This window comes from Pleurodeles waltl, chromosome 6 (genome assembly GCF_031143425.1).
Source record: "Pleurodeles waltl isolate 20211129_DDA chromosome 6, aPleWal1.hap1.20221129, whole genome shotgun sequence".
In the NCBI taxonomy this organism is placed as follows: domain Eukaryota; kingdom Metazoa; phylum Chordata; class Amphibia; order Caudata; family Salamandridae; genus Pleurodeles; species Pleurodeles waltl.
The window spans coordinates 1,182,340,468-1,182,361,644 of NC_090445.1; the positions used below are offsets into that span (position 1 = coordinate 1,182,340,468).

The following is a 21,177-nucleotide window of genomic DNA, read 5'->3' on the forward strand; positions in this document are numbered from 1 at the left end:
GAGAGGAGGCCACACAGCCACCTCCAACGTGTATTGCCTGGGTAAGTGGTGGTGTCCAGGAACAGGGGTTCACAATGGACCCCCCTTATTGTTTTATTTTAGTCCTGGGGAGTGGTGATCCCCGGGGCTGCTGTGGGCCATGCTCACAATTGTATGTTTGCCCCGGGGAGGTGGCGGTCTCCGGCACACAATTGTATGTTTGCCCCAGGCAGGTGGCATTTCCCAGGGCTCATAGAAGCCCTAGGAGGGGTCAGGTGCGCCCCCTATTTCTAAAAGGCGACAATTCCCTGGGACATGGCCCACCCCGGGGCTAATCAAAAGAAAATGGAAGGAGACCACCTGTTTTATATACTCAGTAAAAAAACTAAGGTTACAGTTATGCAGTATAAGTATATACTATATCTTGTATCCTAAAGTTACTTTCCAGCACAAGTTATAGTTACTTAAATATAGGTATAATTATTACTGCTGATTTCCTAGGGTTTTGTGTGGGAAAAATGTGAACCTAACTATAACATCCCTTTAATCTTTGTTTTTTTTCACTGAATTTCTAAGTTTTTTTAATGCAAAGTAATATATAGATATGGTACATTAATAAAACCACAGCCTCACATGGCCAAAGCGGCCAGGCCCTCCGCATGCAACCAACCCCATGCTGCGCACAGCCTGTTTTTTTCATTAGCTTTCGTATCCACTGATCCGTCACAGATTTAGGAATTGCGATGTGTGCCGCAGTAGATTTGCACATCAACCAAAAAATAATAATCTGGCAATTTTATGTTCATTGTGGGTCCCTTAGAGACCCCTCCATGTGTCTTAAGCAGTCAGGATACCTCTATTTGGACCCTTTATGTGTGTTTTTATTTATGTTTTTTCCCTGGGGGCCCAGCCAAGAAACAAAGTGGTGGCCGCAACTTTCCTTTCAGGTTGCGGTCAGCCAATCAGGGCCTTGCTTTTTGCCCGGGGAGAATCTGCATCCCTAGATGTCCATATTGTTTTCCTTTTAATAACTCCACAACTACTAAACAGATGTACACTAAATAACAAAAATTACAATCTGCGGACCAACATCTAGCTCCCTGCCAAATTTGGTGAACTTCCGCTCAGCAGTTCAGGATGTAGCCATGTCTAAAGATTGCAAAATCCACATAGACATAGAATGGGAAAAGTGTTTTGGGACAACCCCTTTTCTCAGCCCCTGATTAACGAATCACCATGAAAATTTCCAGACTGCACCTAGAGTAACATTTACACTACTTTTGAAAATGTTGTGAAGATTCGTCAAAGGGTAAAAAGTTATTAGCAAAACAAAAAATGCTTTGTCTATGGGAAAAGGTGGTCCTAACTATAACTACCTACTGGCTATCACCAATAGGAAATTATGTACCACCACTGTGTAGGTGCACATGCGTCAGAGGTTCCATACGAAGAACCGTTTTTGTTTTGCTAATAATTTTGGTGTTGTTTAATAAACCTTCAGAAAACTTTTTTTAAACTGTTGACATCAGCTCCTTCCTGTTTTTATTGTTTTACATAAGCAACAACAAAAACGCAGTGGAGAAAGGAAGGGGGAGGGAGAGAGGGTACCCCCCAGTCATTGAGGTGTGACAATCACATTACAGAACTCAAAAAGATCACTCCGTACCTGGCATAGGAGTAAACAGGATCAATTCATGCAGCATAAACTTTCAACAAGTGTCTTTTTGGGTCATGGGAGTTGAGGTGGGAGGCGGGGGTGAGATCTTGCAAACATATGTTGGTGGAGAAGGTTATGTGTTCAGGTGGCTGGAGGAAAGTGGAGGCACTACAGCAAGGGGAGGTCCGAGCATGAGTCTGAATTCCTGTATCAGGGCCAAGCCTTTAAGGTGTAAAGAGTTCTCCCAGTATGATGGATGTATGGACTCATTCAACTATAAGGTAGCACATATGTGGTGGAATGTGGTCCCTTCAGGGTGGATGGGTATCATTCTTGGCATCAATATTTACCACAAACGCGTCCCAGCTCCCAACACCCGCATAGGCCAATCCGCTATCTCTCAAAGAGCTTAGTACCTTAGCCTCGTCCCCCAGCCCATTGCAGTAAAGCCTGGAGCCATTTGGCAGTCTCTGGTGCTGAGGGCACCTTTCACTGCATCCCTATTTGTCTTCTGAACAAGACAAACGACAGGATGATAAACTATGTATTTGTTTGTCCCCTTTGGTTTTAGGGCAGATTCCGAGGGGGCACGATTCAGGGGTGGGTGGCAACTGGTTGTTTGCCAGTTCTGCAGTTGTGAGAGTTATATCTATCCAGGTGCATTGCAAAGAGGGGGCAGTCCCACACCATATGACAAAACACCATCTCAGCAACCCCTCACCGTGGGCATTCTGGTGCAGCTGTGGGGAACATGCACTCAATGCGTCAGGGGATAAGTATGTCTGATGTAGGTAGCTTAATTGGGTAAAATGGAATCCAGGGTTATGGGAGACTCCTTTCACTTGTTAAAGGATTCACGTCCATGCTTTCGGTATCAGCGGTTGTGGAAGAACCGTTTTCCACCGGCTGAGTCCATTCTCCACATTGTTGAGGGTGCACGTGGTCAAGGTTTCATATAGCAGTGGGATAGCACATTTCTGACCAACCCTCAAGAGCAAGATGTGTAGAATGGCTGATTGCGGTAGCCCCGCTCCGTCCTTACCTCATGTGTCCCGCATCAATTGTTGAATAGCATGGTATTTTATGAAGTGCCCTGGTCACATGGAGCATGTATCCATAATGTCTGCATAAGACATAAATAAACCTTTGTTAAAGAAGTCCCCTGTTGTTACCAATTCCGCTGCAGTTCAGGGGGACAGGGCATGGTGCGCAATCAAAGCACAGTTGCCCGGTACCTGGGTTATAGGAATCAGGGGAATCAGTGGAGTGTAGGGTGGAATGGGGGATTTGCCTTGTATGAACTGGCACCAGCACGCTCAGGCTATTGTCAGCAAGTTGGATCCTTTCAATGTATGCGGTCCGACAGCCAAGAGTATATACCAGTTGTGTCAATTTTTGCCTCTGCTTTCGTTCATTCTGCACTGGGGAACTCACCTAGGCAGTGCTGGGGCCACTGTAGTTGTGCTGCAGCATAGTACAGATCAAAGTTAGGCATATCTAAGCCTCCGTCTGCGAGCAGTCGCTGTATTATGGCAAAGGCTACATGGCGTTAATCTTTCTCCCACAGCAACTCTTGCATCGTCATTCAAGTCCCAGAAAAAGGATTTCAGAAGCACTATCTGCAGTGCGGAAAAAAAAATACAGCAGTCTTGGGAGGACCAGCATCTTAGCTATCGCTGTATGTCCCAGGGAGCACCAGAAGGGGAGTGACCCGCGGATGGAGTGGAGGGCACGGCCTAGATTGCCATCCCGTAAGGCAACATCTGAATTATTTATTTGTATCCCAAGATATTTATAGGATTCATGGCACCATTGTGATCGATGGGTCACAGTAGTTGCCCTCATAGGTGGGGGAGTGTGCGCTAGAGGGAACAGACAGGATTTTGACCAGTTCACCCACAGTCCGTATATATCGTTTAAGGGGTCTAAGAGAATCATCAAGTCAGGTAGTGGGGCCTTGTGATCACATAGAAATACCAGTGTATCATAGGCATAGAGTGACACAATGTGGTGTGTATCTAACTCCCAAACCCCCCATTTCTGTAAATGAAGATGCAAACGGCAGGCAAATGGCTCCATTGCTATTGCAAAAAGTAATGGCAAGAGTGGGCACACCTAGTGCCGCTACTTATCACAAAACTGTCCGATATCAAGCATCCAGTTTTTACTCTGGCTAGGGGGTCAGCAGACAGAATGCCAACACATTTCACAAATCCCGGACCGAAACCCATACTTCGTAAGGTTGCTATGAGGAAGTCCTAACCATGGGTGTAGAAGGCCTTTTCCATGTCCAAGGACACTGCCACCTGGCCTTCTGCAGTCTGCGAAGTGCTGTGAATAACCCTCAGGAGACGTCTAATGTTAAGGAACATGGTACGTCCTGGGATAAATCCTGATTGGTCTTCATGTATCAGTCTTCCAATCAGGGGGAGCAGCCTATTCTCAAGGATTTTACCCAGCACCTTACAGTCAAGGTTAAGGAGGGATAATGGCCTATAGGATCGCACGTAAAGTGGGTCGCAACCTGGCATGGGGAGAACCACTATTAATGCTTTGCGTTGAAAGTCTGGCAGCCGACCCAGGGTCGTAGCTTTGTTGTACACTTCCAGCAAAGGCTGGGTGCGGAGCATAGAATATGTAGAATAGTACTCCACTGGTAGGCCAACAGGGCCCGGCATTTTGTTCCGGGCTACCTGAGCTATGGCAACCCTAATCTCCTTGAGTCAAAGGGGCTTGTAGAGTTCAGTCACTTGTAACAGAGAAAGTTGAGTCAGAGGAAGAGTACCCTGGAAGACCTCTAGCTGTGCAGGGGCCGGGGACAGGGTTGCAGCATATAGCGTGCGGCAATAAAAGCTGAAGGCATCAATAATGGTCCCTTCAGAGGTGGCCAATGAACCATCTCCAAGCCTAATGGCCCTAATCGGGGTCAGGTGATGGTCATCGCGAGTAAGCCATATGAGCAGTTGTCCTGAGTGGTCATCCTCAGCATGTAGCCTGGTCAGGTGGTGTTTGTAGTTGTTTCTACTTAGTTGCAACTCTGCCTCCTTGTGTTTCCTTCGGAGGTCCAGTAGGCGATCTGGTTTGTGTAGGAAAGTATCATCCTTCTTGGCATGTTACCCCCAATTCTTACCTGTTTGTCAGTGTGTTTTTACTGTCTCACTGAGATCCTGCAAGTCAGGACCCCAGTGCTCATAGTTTGTGGCCTATATGTCAGGGTGTTTTACTGTGTTGTCGGTATGCTTGACTGTGTCACTGGAGTCCTGCTAACCAGAGCACCAGTGCTTATGCTCTCTCTATTTCCAAATTTGTCACTATAGTCTAGTGACTCCATATTCCAATCCAGATTGGCACACTGGACCCCCCTTATAAGTCCCTAGTATATGGTACCTAGGTGCTTAGGGCATTGGGGTTCCAGGAGATCCTTATGGTCTGAAGCATTTCTTTTGCCACCCATAAGGAGTTCATACAAACACTCCTTCAGGACTACCACTTCAGCCTGAGTGAAATAGTGCAAACACTATTTCACAGCCATTTTCACTGCACAAGGTAACTTATGAGTCACCTATATGTCTAACCTTCAGTTACTGAAGGCTAGGTGCAAAGTTACTGTGTGTGAGGGCACCCTTGCACTAGCAGAGGTGCCCCTATGTTGTCCAGGACCAATTTCCCGGACTTTGTGAGTGAGGGGACACCATTATCAGGGCGCACTACATATATGTCAATACATATATGTAGCTTCACAATGGTAACTCCGAATATGGCCATGTGAGGTGTCTAAGACTGTGAAATTGTACCCCCAATCTGATTCTGGTATGGGGGGGGCAATTCCATGCATCCTGGGGGCTCCATCATGGACCCCCAGTGCTGCCAAACCAGTTCTCTAATGTTTCCACTGCAGCCCCAGCTGCTGCCACCTCACAGACAGGTTTCTGCCCTCCTGGGGATTGAGCAGCTCAATCACAGAAAGGCAGAACAATGCAGTTCCTTTAGGAGAGGGGTGTTACATCCTCTCCCATTGGAAATAGGTGTTACAGGCATGGGAGGGGTATCCTCCCAGAGCCTCTGGAAATACTTTGAAGCGCACAAAAGGTACCCTCCTTGCATAATCCAGTCTACACAGGTTCAGGGACCCGTAGACCCTGCACTGGTGTGAAACTGGACAAAGGAAAGGGGAGTGACCACTTGCCTGTCCATCACCATCCCAGGGGTGGTGCCCAGAGCTCCTCCAGAGTGTCCCTGGTGTTAGCCATCTTGGATTCCTAGGTGTGGGGACCCTTTGGGAGCATCTGAGTGGCCAGTGCCAGCAGGTGGCGTCAGAGACCCCTCCTGATAGGTGCATACCTGTTTAAGTAGCCAATCCCCCTCTCAGGGCTATTTAGGGTCTCTCCTCTGGAGGTTTCCTCAGATTCGGTTTTGCAAGACTCCACCAGGACTCCTCTGCATCCTTTGCTTCAGTTTCTGACCGTCCGATCAACCGCAGACGGCTCCAGGAACACTGTAACTGTAACAAAGTATCCAAGAAGGCTACTGCAACCCTGCAGCTTCAGCTTCTGCCAGCAACTGCAACAGTTTCCAAGTTGTGCATGCTCTGAGGACTGCCTGTCTTCATTCTGCACCAGAAGGACTGAAGGAATCTCCCGTGGAGTGGCAGAGTCACTTTCCTGCTTCAGCAGGCAACTCTCTGCAACAACAAAAGGGACTCTGGGACTCCTCTCACGTCAACGAGCATGATCCTTGGAACACAGGTGGTGGAATAAAGTGATACTGACTGTCCAAAGGTCCAGCTGTCCACATTTGGTGAAGGTAAGGGCTTGCCTCCCCGTGCCACACAGTACCCCTGTGCACCCCGTTTTCTTCAGCTTCTTGGGCTTCTGTGCACTTCTTCCAGAAATCATAGCCCAGGTCCCCAGCACTCTATCCTGTGATGCTCAGCTCCCTGAGTTGTTCTCCACTGGCATGGGATCCCTTTGTGTAGTGCTGCAACGACTGCATTTTGCAACTCCTTTGTCCCTGTGTTCTGGGACTCCTGTGGGTGCTGCCTGGTCTTCTGAGGGCTTTCTGAGGTGCTAAGAGCCCCCTCTGTCCCCTCAGTCTGAGATGAGGCACATAGGTCCCTCCTGGGCCCAGGTAGTGCATTTCCCGCCAACTTTGACATTTGCGTGAGCCAAGGCTTGTTGGCAGAATCCAATGACGAAAAGCAGCCTACATCCAACGTATTGACGTGGGACATCTCTTGCACCAAGCAGGAACTTGGTCTCTTCTCTCCACAGGTCGACAGGTCCAGGAATCCATGGTTGGTTTCTTGCAGTCTTGCTTGGTTTTTTCCTAATCCTTTACCACGACTTCTAGTGTGTTCTGAGGAAATTTGTTGTACTTTACTTCTGTTTTCCTGGGCTCTGGGGTGGGGTAATAATTTACCTTTGTTGTTTTCCTACACTCCTAGCGCACCTCTACACACTACACTTGCCTAGGGGGGAAACCGGCTTTCGCATTCCACTATTTTAGTATATGGTTTGTGTTGCCCCTAGGCCCATTGCAACATAATGTGTTTTTCACTGTTTGCACTATTCTATGACTGTTTACTTACCTGATTTTGGTAACTAGTGTATATATTGTGTATAAAACTTACCTCCAGAGGGAGTATAGCCTCTAAGATATTTTTGGCCTTCTGTCACTAAAATAAAGTACCTTTATTTTTGGTAACACTGAGTATTGTCTTTTTTTGTGTATAAGTACTGTGTGACTATAGCGGTATTGCAAGAGGTTCGCATGTCTTCTAGTTCAGCCTTGGCTGCTCTGCTACAGCTACCTCTAGACAGCCTAAGCTGCTAGACACTGCCTACATTTCACTAAGGTGGATCACTGGGTCTGGTATAAGGTGTAAGTACCTCTGGTACCCACTACAAACCAGGCCAGCTTCTCACAGTTTGGTTCGCCGATTTGCAACCTCCCTCTCCAGGGGACAAAGTTCAGTTTCCAGGGACATTAGTTTGTCATGCAGTACGCACTTCACTTCCCAAGGAGCCAACAGACAGTGGCCCCCCACCACCACCTTGTGGGCAACTCTCTCCGTGGTACAAGAGGAGGCGGTGTCTTTGTTGTGGTCAAAGTATTGCTTGATGCATGCGGAGAGCTCTTCTCTGAATGAAGGATCCGTTAACGCTTCGCTTTGCAGGCACCATGTGGGGATACATGGGTGCGATCTGCCCCATTGTAGTGCCATTTGCAGTGGGCAGAGATCAGATAAAGTGCAGGCTAGGTATTCCGATCACTTGAGCATCTGCCTTAAAGAGGTAGAGCCCAATATCAGGTTGATCCTGGTGTGAAGGTCCTGGACCTGAGAGTAAAGGAGTAAGGAATACTTGTGGTTCAGAGGGTGACTAAGCCGCCAAAGGTTGTGGAGCCCACTGTCTGTGCGCCTCAATCCCAGGTACTGGGACAGCTGTCTACTCAGTGCTCAATGCAGCGGGGGTGGACTGGTCCAGCTCAACATTCAATAAGCAGTTGATGCCTCCCACTCACAAGCTGGGAGCAGCCAGGGCGCTAAAGAGTGCAGGGGTGAGCGCTTCAAAGAATTCCCTTTGATTGTGATTAGGTGCATAAAGACCCACCAGTGTCAGGGGCAACCCAGCTAGTTGACCTTTCAATATGACATGTCTGGCCCCCACATCCACACTGTAGTGCTCCACGACATACGGAACTCCTGATGCAACCCAAATCAACACCTCCTGGGCATATGCTGATAAGTTTGTGCCGTAGACCTGCCCTCACCATTTAGACTTCAGCTTCCATAGCTCAGTATAGTTGCGGTGTGTTTCCTGCAATATAGCAAAGTGTGCTTGCCAGCGCTTTAGATATGAGTGAATTCGGTATCGCTTGGTGGGAGTCACCATATCGTTCACACTCCACATCAGTATGTTATAGTGTAGGGTAATCACCTCAGTGTGTGTGCTCAAGGGTTTTGATGGTGGTGTGAGCTTTCAATAATAAGTAGTATCACCCTAGTGCATGTCGCTCCCTGCCTTCATCAATAAATATACAAATGAAGCGGCCAGCCCCTCCCTTTGAACGACCTCCCCACCCACCCAACAACACACCCCAGCTTTGCAGAAACAAACAAATAATATAAATCGTAACATTATCAACCAATACCACCCAGGGCAGGTGACAGTCAAGCCTCCCACCAGAAACCCCAGAACAACAACTCGTGCAAAAAAAGCAACACAAGGGGTAAAACTTGTCTGTATGGAAGTCTCACTGTGGGTCGTGATGGTGCAGAGGGCTGCTTAACTTGCATCACCATCCTAATTGAGGGGTGCCACATCCAGTCCTTTGTAAAGTACATCAGTAGTGGTCCAATGGTGGGTATTAATGTCTCTGAGGTCCAGGGTGCGGGGTCACGCTCGCGAAGGCCCTCCTCAATGACAGTGTGGTGTGTGTGCAGTACCCAGTAACTAAAGGTTCAGCCTATCATTACTGCTCCAGCTGGTGCCTCGGTGTAAAATGTTAGTAACTCTTGGAATTTTTACAATACTGCTACAGCTGCTGCTTGAGGAGTTAACCTGTAAGCATGGTGTAACCTGTCTGCATCCATCCAGATACACAACTGTTAGTCCATTTATGCCCTCACCAATTCACAAAGCCATTCATCACTAGTCAACAATTCATCCTTCTATTAACTAACCTGATAGTTATCCAAGTACTCAGTGACTCACACATTCAACCATTCATGCACTCAGTCATCCATCCAACTGCTGACAAATTACAAATTCACCCACTAAAACATCTATACAACCACATACACAAACTTAACAATTAATGAAGAATCAATTTTATTTATAAAGTAGCCAGACCTGTGGTTTTTAAACGTCTTCTCACATCCATTTTCACTTAGGGAGGACTCCAGGGTTATAAGCCCGCAAACGTATTAAATGGTAATTATAACAAATTAAAATTAAGTTCTTTGTTTTTCTTTCATTCATTTAAAATGTGTTGCATTTATGATTCTTGCATATTTAGTCACTCTTCCAATTTTATTGTTTAATGTTTCGTTTAGGTCATCTTTATGCTTTATATTTCTAGAATCTAAAGAATGTTTAGCAGGTCTTCAAAGAAAATATCGTTAAAACATAATTGCGTGCTTTCTAATATATGCAGTTCTCATACAGACATAGGATGAACCCAAGCTCATTCAGCAATAGGAGTACTCCCATGGTACCGCTTTAGTATGTTTCTCAGAAATGAATATCTTACCTCAAAACTGCATTCCAGACTTTTGTGCCATCATCTCTGTAGAAATAGTATGGAACGTCTTCTGGGTTGTCCATTCCCTTCATTTTGAATGTTTGTGGAAAAACAAGAGAATCATACGTAAGATGCTCCATAGATCGGAGAACCAGTTCAACATGGCCGCCGCCACCTGTGGCATTTGCCTGAAAGTATAATTTAAATACTTTTATTAGAAATCCATGTACAACAAAATAGAGGTTCTATTCATGATCATCTTCTCTTGGTGCACATACCAGTAACTGGAGTAGACACCAAAATAAACGGAGATACAAAAAAGTCTCCTTCACAAAGATATTGTACCTTTTGTGACATGAAAACAAAAAGTCCAAGCTAATATATGAGGTTAGGACCATGTCCACCTAAATATATGAATGTCATTTTAGGGTTGGGCTTTGACTCTCATTATTTGCAAATTTTTTGGTCATTTTGAGGACCCAGCTGGATTTTACTATTCAGTGGAAGACATAAACACTATTTCATCTACCTTCCTATCATATGCCTGCTCCCCTAACTAAAGATGACCATAGACAACACATTGTATACATTCTGCTGGTGTACGGAAAAAGTGACATTTCACAAATTCCTTCTGATTCTGTATAGGCGTTAGAGTGAACACTCGTAATGTGCTCTAGATAGATATAATAATTCCCTCATGTTTTAATAAAGGCTTTTTACACGTGTGAATTTGGCGGTGAGTGTAAAGATGGGCAAGCAGACTGGATAAAAGGATGTCTAGCTTGGTGGGTGAATGGATCCACAGAGAAAACAAACATGGGCAAAGCCAACAGGTCTCTCTTTTATGACCTATTTTCTTTGGCAATGGATTTATCGCAGAGCCCTGATGCTGTGCCACATGGCTAAAGAATTTTTAAAAAAGCTTTAGACGCAGATTTGAAACCTTTTTAGCAAAATTAGGATAATCAAAGACTGGGATAAAACATAACTTTCTAACCGCAGTTTGCAAGCAGCTCATTGATGGTAGTTCATAGCTCACTGTGCTATATTATGATTGTAACTTATGAACAGCACAATAACAAAAGGATCTCTGTGGCAAAAGCAGCACCCCACTGAGTATTGCACATAAAACACTGTTCTGTGATCTGCATAGTACGCGTTCTTTGCAGCAGGCATATTATACCCCTACGCTACCTTAGAGGAGTCAAAACTACCCCTAGACAAAACTCCAGTCTCTCCAGCAGGTAAATTAATCACCAGAGTTAGCTTGGCACTTTTATTGTTACCTGAAACCTGTTGGATATACAAAGAGCCGTGCAGTGCTTTTAAAACGTCTGCACTGCTACAAAACAGGCCCCTCAGTAACAAAAGAGCACCCCTACCCTTCCAGACCCCCGGGGAAACGCTTGATGCCCAGTACGGTCAGGCACAAGTACCAGTCCAGAGCCATGTATACATGTGGTGTTCCGAGTGGGAAGGCAAGGTATTTCAAAATAAGCAGGTGGTAACTGTTACCTGTTCAACAGACTATCTCCCAGCAGAGGGAATAAATACATGGGATTGAAAAGCAAAACATCAGGAGTACACCAGGAATAGGCTGGTTTTCTTAAAGCCTTAGGGTCACAATTAAAACGGAATTTCGTAGGCTTAGCATTTTGCATCTCAATCAGTGAAACTGTGTTTCTGTAACTAGGCCAATCATAGGATCTGGACTTTCTTTTAGAGAAGGGAACTTTTGCCATAATGGATTTTGCCACTGAGCTCAAATAATGTGGCTTGCATAACAAAACAGAGCAGGAAAATTGATGATGGGTGAAGTCAGTGTCTTATGCTTCCTTTTTGTAGTACAGAAGAAAAGTGGAGGGAAAGGATCCCCTTTAGTTCTTTCGGTCTTTTCAAACAGCCACAACATTTCACTCCAGAGGTTTTGGTTTGTAGGCCTAAATCTTCTGGAATTATATGCTGAAGATCAAGAAAATACACATGGCATGCACTATGTACAACTGTCCGTGACAGTAAATGTTCTGGAAAAACGGATAGAAAACCATGAAGGGATTCGTTTCCATTCACAATGATTTAGAGGTACCCTGAAATAAAATAAAAAATGCTGTCTCACTGGCCAACAGCCATAAATGTGTGATGTATGGATGCGAAAAGTGCCCTGCAATAAAAAATAAATATTTCAAATGGTAAGTACAAAAGAATCAACGGAAATAGGCTGCAGAGAACACAAACGAAAAAAAACCACTGGTGCTGTTCAAAACATTCTGTCATGTTGGAACCGTTAGATAAAGTGCTGGGCCTAAATGGATGTTTCGCAGTGCTATTATGTAAGATGTCTCATTGAGTTGAGCTGCTGTTGTCTTATAAGGTGACCTACTCTACAGATCTTGACTTTGCAAACTGACATGGCCAGCTTTGGATTTCAAAATTCAATTGTCAGTAAACTGAGTACTATTAAATTGCCTAATTGCTAACATCTGTTTTTATTGTATTTCTAAAGGGCAAACCTCAGGTATGAAGCACTCTATAAAAATATTGGGATGATTTACAAAAGTACCTTTACATGAGTGAACCTACTCATGAGCAAATCTACTTCTGGACCTAGTAGTAACTTTAGACTTTCCAGCAATTGAAAATGTCTGCATGTGCAGTTATTTGAAGATGTAGACTTACATGTCTCCACCGCCCCCCCAGTGGAGACTCGCAGAAGAGGTTTTACGAGTGTAAAAGGTGGAGGCCTCCGCCACCCGGCAGGTAAAAGTAAACAAATATTTATTAAAGTTTATTAGGATTTCAAAAATATATGAACAATATTGTATTACAAAATGTTAATGTAATAATTGTATATACGTATTGTATAATTAATAAAACAAAATTGTACAGTGCATTACATTACATGCCTATTAAATAATTAAAATATCTTTATTTCATTTGAAAATAATAACGCACCTGAATTTATTCGTATTTTTTTTTTTTTAAATGTATTAAAGATTATGTGTAGAATTTAAAATACTTATAATTATGTAACAACAGTTTTAAAATGTATTACACTTTTTGTATTAAAATAACGTTATTACATTTTTAAATAACAATAATTATTTAGTAATTATATACATTTTTAAAAACAAACAATGTCTATATCTATTTTAAAAGTCAAAACAATTTATTTGTAATATTAATTCCTAAGGGGTGTAAGTTTAAGTCCCTGCCTCTATTATTTTGAAGGGAATGTGTTGCTGTACCTGTGAGTAGCCGTATGTGTTGCTGGACTTTTTTCAAGTCTGGCCTGGAGTACGTTTACGAGTCTTTTGGCATCTTTTTGGCTAAAGTATCTTTAGAAGGGAAGTTTGTCAAAAACAACAGGCTCACTACTGTATGGGTGCATGTTTCATTTTTCCAAAACGTCTTCTTATCCTTCCATAAAACTCTCCCATTTGGTGGAAGAATTCCCCATTCTCCGGCCACTCTACCCTGTCCCTTGCACGTTTACCACAAAAATATAGACACTCGAGGATAGAAAAGACAATTGGGAATTGGGGAATTGGGAGTTGGTGAACTGCATTTTGTAGTAAGTAGTAACACTGTAGTAGAACTTTACGGAAAACAAAAAGCAGTTTGTGAATAGGGCCCAATGTCTTGCTATTAGTGCAATGCATTGGGACCTTACTCCTAATCAGTTGTAGAGACCAATACCATGAATACAAGTCTGTGACTACTCATCCTGACATCGGAAAGTACATGCAATCCTAGGCTGGCTGGAGAAGGAATAGCAAATTAGTCAACATTAATAGTTTTTTGATGTGCAAGAATTAAGCGTGTCAAACCTTATCGAAGAGCCCACATTCACAGATGAGCTGCTCTCTAGCTTTGGTGTTGATTGCGATTGTAAACCGCACATGAGGAACCAGCAACTGTAAAAAACAGGTAAACATATCAATGGTGTGTATTTCCATTTGTCTTCCAAACTAGGAAAGGTCTTCTGTTAGACTAAATGCATTTACATTTTTGAGGACGCATTGATCTTTGATCAGCACATAATCAATGAGCAGTCTAAGCAGTGAGGGAGAACACAGAATGTAAGGTCGGGTAAGAATGGACACAACAAGACAATACATATTAATAAAGGGTATTAAAGGGGGTGCTGTAAGAATAAATATATACTTTTTCTACCTCCACCAGGTCGATTCGGTCCAGGAAAAAAATACTAACAGTAATTAGAAGTACAATGAATAAACATACTTTATTGGTAAAATATAGATCCCCTGCACACTTGTGTAATGTTATTGTAGTATACAATTCATTAATTAGAAGTACACTCTGCCAGTCGGAAGGTTTAGGTGGATATATCATAACCAAAAGGGTGGAAAGAGAAGACATCTTCCCTATACCTTAAAACTTACAAAGTAGTTATTTTGGTTTGCAGCTTTTAAACACAAAAACGTTTGCACATCATCCACGTAGGACCTATAACTTTTATGCAGCAGCAGAGGAGCAGCTCACGGGGCTTTTTTCGGGGGAGTAGGGGGGGGGCAGAGGGGCGTGGGAGAAAATTAAGAAAAAAAACCGGAAAAAACCACTTACATGCTTTGCACCCGCGTCACTCCTCTCCCGTCGCTGCTGCAGGCACAGGCTCCCAGCCTGCCCTGCGGCCAATCCTGACGCTGCTCGGAGTAGCATCAGGGTTGGCTGGGAGCGCCCAGCCAGTGTGCTCCCAGGCAGACTGGGAACCTGTGCAGGGTTTTTCCAGCCCAGCAACCCTGTTGGCAATGCTCCTCCGCCCAAACAGAAGAGCCACGCCTGCTTTTATGTACAGGCTCCTGGGTCTGCACAACAATTATTATAACTCCTGGTGCTTGCTGCATCCCAGGTGATGTGCAGAAGTAGCGATAAAGGTCATCCTTCCTGCAACTGCCACTGTGGAGTCTGCCACCTCTTATGAAAAGGCCTCTTTCGTCCTGCTCCTCCAAACATGTGTCACATAACACCATCCCCCCAAACTCACACTAAGGGGCATATTTACAAGAAAGTGGCGCATCATAGATGATGCACCACTTTTCTTGCGCCCCCCCGCACCGGCACCTGACGACACCATGGTTGCACAGTATTTACAATACTGCTCACTATTTTGGTTGTTAGCACAATAGCATTAACATTTTTTATGCTATTGTGGCCCTTTGCTACACTTGCGTCGAATATTTTGATGCTAGCGCAGCAAAACACAGCGAGGCCCATTCAATATAATGGGTGCGTAATTTTAACTCCTGCTCTGAGCAGGCAGTTAAAATGACGCAATAAATCGTGCAGAGAAATCTAGTAAATATAACTGCACCATTTTTTCGGGCCTCCCAGTGCCGGAACGCACCACCCCCACTTGCATACATTATGCCTGGGGCAGGCATTATGTGGTGCAAGGGGTTACAAAGTGGTGCAATGCAAGCATTGCGCCACTTTGTAAATATGGCGCAACAGAAATGTCTACCTAATGCCACATTAAGGTAAAAAAAAATGACGCTAATGTGGTGCAAGATGCTTGTAAGTATGCCCCTAAATCTGCTAATGGTAAGGAAACTTCACCGTCCTGCAACAATGGTGGTGCCTTTCTGCACCCCACAAGAGAAACTCCAAGCCCTGACAGGCAGCTCTGGGTTCTCACTGTCACTAAAGACAACTCAAGTTTCACTCTCATTTTCTTTCTGATGTCACTCAGAACCTGTTGACGACAAACATCCTTTTTCAAATGTATCCATCTATAATCCTATATGTTGTGCAGCTCTTGGAGTTTTAACACACTTCAACACCGTCACTTACAGTACAAAATCCCATCTCCAGAGATTGAGTCAGTCTGTTCCACATGGAGCTAGTTACAATCTTGTACTATGTTCATAAATAAATTAAGTTTATTTGAAAATTGATTTGCTAATGACTGGGATTGCATACGATGTACCGCATGAAATATCTTCAGTACTCGTTTATTATATCTTACCAAGTTACAGTAACTTCCTCAAAACTGTTACTGCACACGGTGAATGTAGCGCCACAAGGTCAGCAGTCCACATTATTCCACAGGGCCTAGCTGCACGTGTTCAACAGCCATTGCCCACTGATACAATCAAGTGCTGGGTAGGGCTGCTTCACTTCTGTTGGAGAGAATGTCAGGAGTGCTAGTCAGGAACAAGTTTTCCTCAATGTCTCTCATCATGTGTGCCATGCACTACAATAACAAATTTACGTGTATCATAGAGATGAGATGGCAGAGCGATAACCTTTAAGCTTGTGTTGGATTTAGAGTAAATTACAGCTCTCATGCTGTATCTACCAATGCTCATTCCTCAGCTGGTATGGATTCACGGCGGGGAGGGGCACTCAAGAAGGCAGCTAAAGTGGACTTCACGGATATTGTCATAGAAACAAATTTCCTCCTCTCACCCTTCACCTGTGATACTGAGCTATATGACAGCTCATCATGTAAATCTAGTCCTTAAGCTCTGAAGTAGTGTTGTTGTATGTATCTTCAGTGTTGCTCTTGTCTTGGCCACATTCCAATGGTTCCTTTCCTCTGGCTCAACTCACACATATGCTTTCACTGTGCCAGTATTGAAGTTTACTCATTGCAGGAAAACCTGATGATTACCCCAGTCTGACCTGTTTAAATCAGCATATACACCTTGACACTGCCTGCCCCTCACTGGTGTACCCTTACTCTGCTGTTGTTCGGGCCCACTTCCAGCCTCACATCGTCGCATCCACTCATCCTGGCCCACCACTAGTGGAGACTTTTTTCTAGTTTTGCCACTGACCTTACTTCACACTGTAGGTGTCTGGACCCTATGTAGGACACACGCCTGGTACTTACACCATTCTATCATTTCCTCTCCCTCATATGGCTAACTTCCTCTGTCCTCTGCTTAGCCTACCACCACAAGCAGGCCATATTTAGCTGGTGTCCAGGTCCATCCACGTGTTTACACCTGTTGTTTCTGTCAGTCTAGTCTGATGTCCCACAGCAGAGCCCTGCTACTAGCCCTGCTAGTCCTTATCTGTACAACCACACTTCATATGTTGAGTCCATCTCTATGATTTGCTTTCACTGATCCTGCCCACGACAGTGCCCTTATGCTATAGTTGCTCCTTCTCTGACAGTGGTCCTCATGAGCTCACAGTCAATGCTACACAGTGACAGTCTTCTTTGAGTGACCATCTTATCCGTTCGCACTCCACCGTTCCACTTTCACTGTTCATGTTGAATTATTTTTTCTAGTGGTGCCCTTAACCTGGTACTTCCTTTGATTTGATCAAACACCCCTCTTAGGTTCCCTTTTTTCAATCACTGCTTACCCTGTGCCTCCAATATGATAGCTTCCGCTTTCTCATGCTGTGTATATGCTGACTACACTGTCTTTGTCTAGAGCACTGATGATATGATCCAAATTGAATACAGCCAACACAGGTCCTTGTGGTTTTTTTCTGTCTTTTTCTGTTGGCATGTGGGTCTCGTTTCACTTTATGGACAGGTTCTGGCACACCATTTTTTTTCCATCTCTATGGGCACTACTTTAATGAGGCATGATGGTATATTTTGTACAATTTGGCAAGTCCTTGTACTTGTTTTAAGTGCTCTGTTTGATGAAATTTCAGCCCTGAAGAAGTCAATGGGATAATGCCCTAAGGCGAAACACATATTGGCTGTATTCAACTTGGATCATATCATCAGTTTATATTGACTAACCAGAAACAATGGAGTACTGGAAAATACATTCTTCTACATACTATGGAGCAAAATGTACTGCCCAGTGGATTTGGGAGTTTCCATGGATAAAATCTAAAGGACTGGATACTATTAATGAACGGAATTTGTGATGATTTTTTTTTACATATGAGATAATATCAGGGAGGATAAATGTGATCGATTCATAAGTGATTGATTAATGAGTGCATCACAATTGTTTCTGTTTTTGTATGGGTTTAGTTTGTGAACCATAATACAATATATTTCATCCCTGAGCGCCAGGGTTTTCTTTCCCCAATTTGCACCCTATTTAGATTAGTCTGCAACGTGGGAAGTAGTTTTAGAGAATCTAACTTAGCCAGACTGTACTGAGAGGAGATAGCCACAATTCGTTCCAAACCTGTACAGGGAGACAGGCCATTCCGCATTATTTTTCTTGACCGTCCCAAGAGGAGAAGTGCTTAACTTCTCTTAACTTTGTTGCTGAGAAGCGGCATTCTATTATGCCCGTTCTTGAGACATTTCTATCTAGAACTTCACTGCTGAATACCAATGCTTTGCTGACCAAACAAATGTCCAATTGACAAAGACTGTTACCGCTTGCTGAACCAAATTGAGGCAAGGTATAAGATGATGTTACTGATTATGATGTCTATTTCCTTTTGTTTTTAGGTACCAACTGCTAATTTAGATAGAGCCATAGGTAGATGTTTTCCAAATTTATGTTGACTAAATTGTTTTGCATGAAGCCCAAATATGCTATTCTAATCAGAAGATTAGTTAGGATACTAAATGATGATGATGGTTAAATATTAACAACAGCTGATGACTTTTCTTTGCTGAATCTAAATGTATGCCATTTCTATTGCACAGTTATTCTTGCTTTTTATTTGTACTGTAACCTTAAAATGTGTAGTGATCCATGCTTTGATTAAATTGAGAATATTTGTAAGATTTGGTCAACCTTTATTGTTTCTGTATGTTTATCATTTGATTTTGAGACTAAGTTACATGATATTAGCATTGTTAATATAGGGAAATAAACATTCTAACTTTTACATAAAGGTGTGGTTATTTATGGCCATGGGGTCAATGTGCGTGGAAATTATTGGCTCCCAAGATTATTGATGTTATTGATTGGTATTGTCATTGATTCATTCTGGAACACGGCCTTGTGGTGGGAACTACTCTAAGCGCAGTCAAAAGGTCTATTGGACGTCTAATGCATCCCCTTATAATCTAACGATAAGAAACCAAATAAGGTCTGACGTGCTAACAGTTGCAGCAGTGATATCATCGCAGAGGGTCTGCTGTCTTACAAGGCCATTAATAAGGTTGCTTTTCTGGCACTCACACAATTGCCCTGGGATGAGTTCACAGAACTCTATTCATTTCAATGTCAGGGGGTGGGGCAGCCTGCTAGGAAGAACGAGGTAATGGGTGATAATTACATCACAAGAGGGGGCGGGCTATTGGAGGGGTGCAGAAGCCTGCTCCATTAATTCCTCTTGTGTCATGTCATGTCATGTCATGTCATTACGCATGAGGGAGTGGGGACGACGTTTCATACCTTCCCTGATCCATCCTGACCTTTCTGAAAGGCGCCAGTAACATTGGCACTCGGAGTCGCCGACTTGGAGACACTACGGTGTAAATAAAAAAAAATTCGAGGAAGGTAAAACATTTAATGAATGTGTGGATTCTTGCAATAGTGTGTTTGTGTCCATAGATGTCTGACCGACATCATCCTGCTGTGTTCAGATCAGGCCCTGAATTCAAAGCTAATTTGATTTTTAAACACGGAATTACTCACAAAAGCGTCAGGGATTTTGTTTCACATGAACCCACTCTAGTTATAAGAGAGCACATTTGTACAATGAACTTTCTCACAGAGAAACAAACTACAATAGTTTGTGATTATACTGTTCCACTTGCCACAACAATGCCACGCACTGACACAGAGTGTGTCTGATTATCATGTGAGGGTCAGAGGAACCCTTGAAATTAAAACCATGATATTTATTTCATTTATGCATATATTCATTGATTTCAAAGCGCACAGACTGAGCAAGTCACAGCTTATTTTTTAATTCACGTGGGCACAAGCTGCTTTTGCTCATTTAGCAACCATGAAATTGAATTATTATGTACACTGTCCGTGACCGGACCTATGACTTGTGACAAGTGACAAAATGTCAGCACCAGGGGGCTGGTGCAAACACTCAAATTATACTGCCATGATCTCACATCACAAAGAGTATAGCATTTAAATGTAGGAATGACACCTTTACAGGAGAAAAATACTGCCCATTGAAGAGTCCGCAAATTGCCCCGGACATGATTCTAAATAGGACTGCAAGCAAAATTGTATGTATTTGCAACATTACATTTCCGCCCTTGTATACTTTAATTATTAGTCAGGAAGCATTACACAGCTCTAGATCACATCGAAATGTGATTTTTATTTACACTTGTAGTTGGAAGTATTTGATGCTGAGGGCTAAAAAATAACAGCTTTAGGGGATTTTGCTTATTGTTGTACTGGCCAGGACAGTAGAATACCGATGGTGTCAATTAAAAACCTGTCAGGTGGGAACCCTAACTTTGCTTGGCTGGCAAACGGAAAACAGGATGACTATTATTGTAGAGATTGTCTGAGTATAATATTTTGGCAATTTTAATTGTGATAGGTAATGCCAGGCGTGTGGTTAACTATGTTGCTTCTTATCTGTGTGACAAAGATGAAGCTTCCGACAATTCCGTTTTCAAATCAAATTAGCACTGGGGCACTGTTAGCGTGTTAGACCTTAATAAATATACTTACCAGGGTACGCAAATGGGTCGATGAACCTTTTGACTCACAATTAAGAAGTTCTTACCACAGCTCCAGTACACAATCAATAATCGATACACAATAATCAAAAATCATTAGTAATCAATAAAATCAATAATCAATGGAGCCAGTAATTGTCACACACCATGACCTTTCAGTCATGAATAACCACACCTTTAGTAAAAGTTTAGAATGTTTGTTTCCCTATATTAACACTGCTAGGTCATGTAGATTAATCTCAAAATCGAACAAAACACATACAGAAACAATACTGGTTGTCCAAAGCGGTGGAAGAAACACAATCTAATCAAGGCATGACCTATAACACATTCTGAAATTATAATGCAAATTAATAGCAGAGTTAGCTTGTGTTAACGAAATATAGTACATGTAGTTAAGCAGAAAAGTCGTCAAACATCATTCTTTTAATCACAAGTCAGAATCCTCAACTAACACCAGATTAGCATCAGCATATTCCGCTTCTTGCAAAACAATTTAGTAACACAAATTTGGAAAAACATCTAACTAAGGTTCTATCAAAACAGCACAACTGGTACCTAGAAACAAAAAGCAAAATGCATAATAATCACATTTCAATGTATACCTATCCTTGGTATGGGTCAGCAAGCAGAATCAGTCTTTGTCCTCAGGACATCAGTCGCACAGCAAGGCATCAGGTCTCAGTCAGGAAAGTATGGGCAAAGTAATTTAGCATTAAAGATAAACACGTCTCTT

At 43.2% G+C, this 21,177-nt stretch overlaps 1 protein-coding gene across 1 annotated transcript in view; it reads right to left on the reverse strand.

The window, feature by feature from the left end:
* The window catches only part of ALOX5 (arachidonate 5-lipoxygenase), an 859,090-nt gene that overhangs the window by 277,149 nt on the left and 560,764 nt on the right, over positions 1-21,177 (reverse strand). Inside the window, exons 9-10 of the mRNA XM_069240432.1 lie at positions 13,708-13,794; positions 9,890-10,068 (exon numbers count right to left, since the gene is read on the reverse strand). Coding sequence (XP_069096533.1) covers positions 9,890-10,068; positions 13,708-13,794 — 266 coding nt within the window. The remainder of the gene's footprint in view (positions 1-9,889; positions 10,069-13,707; positions 13,795-21,177) is intronic.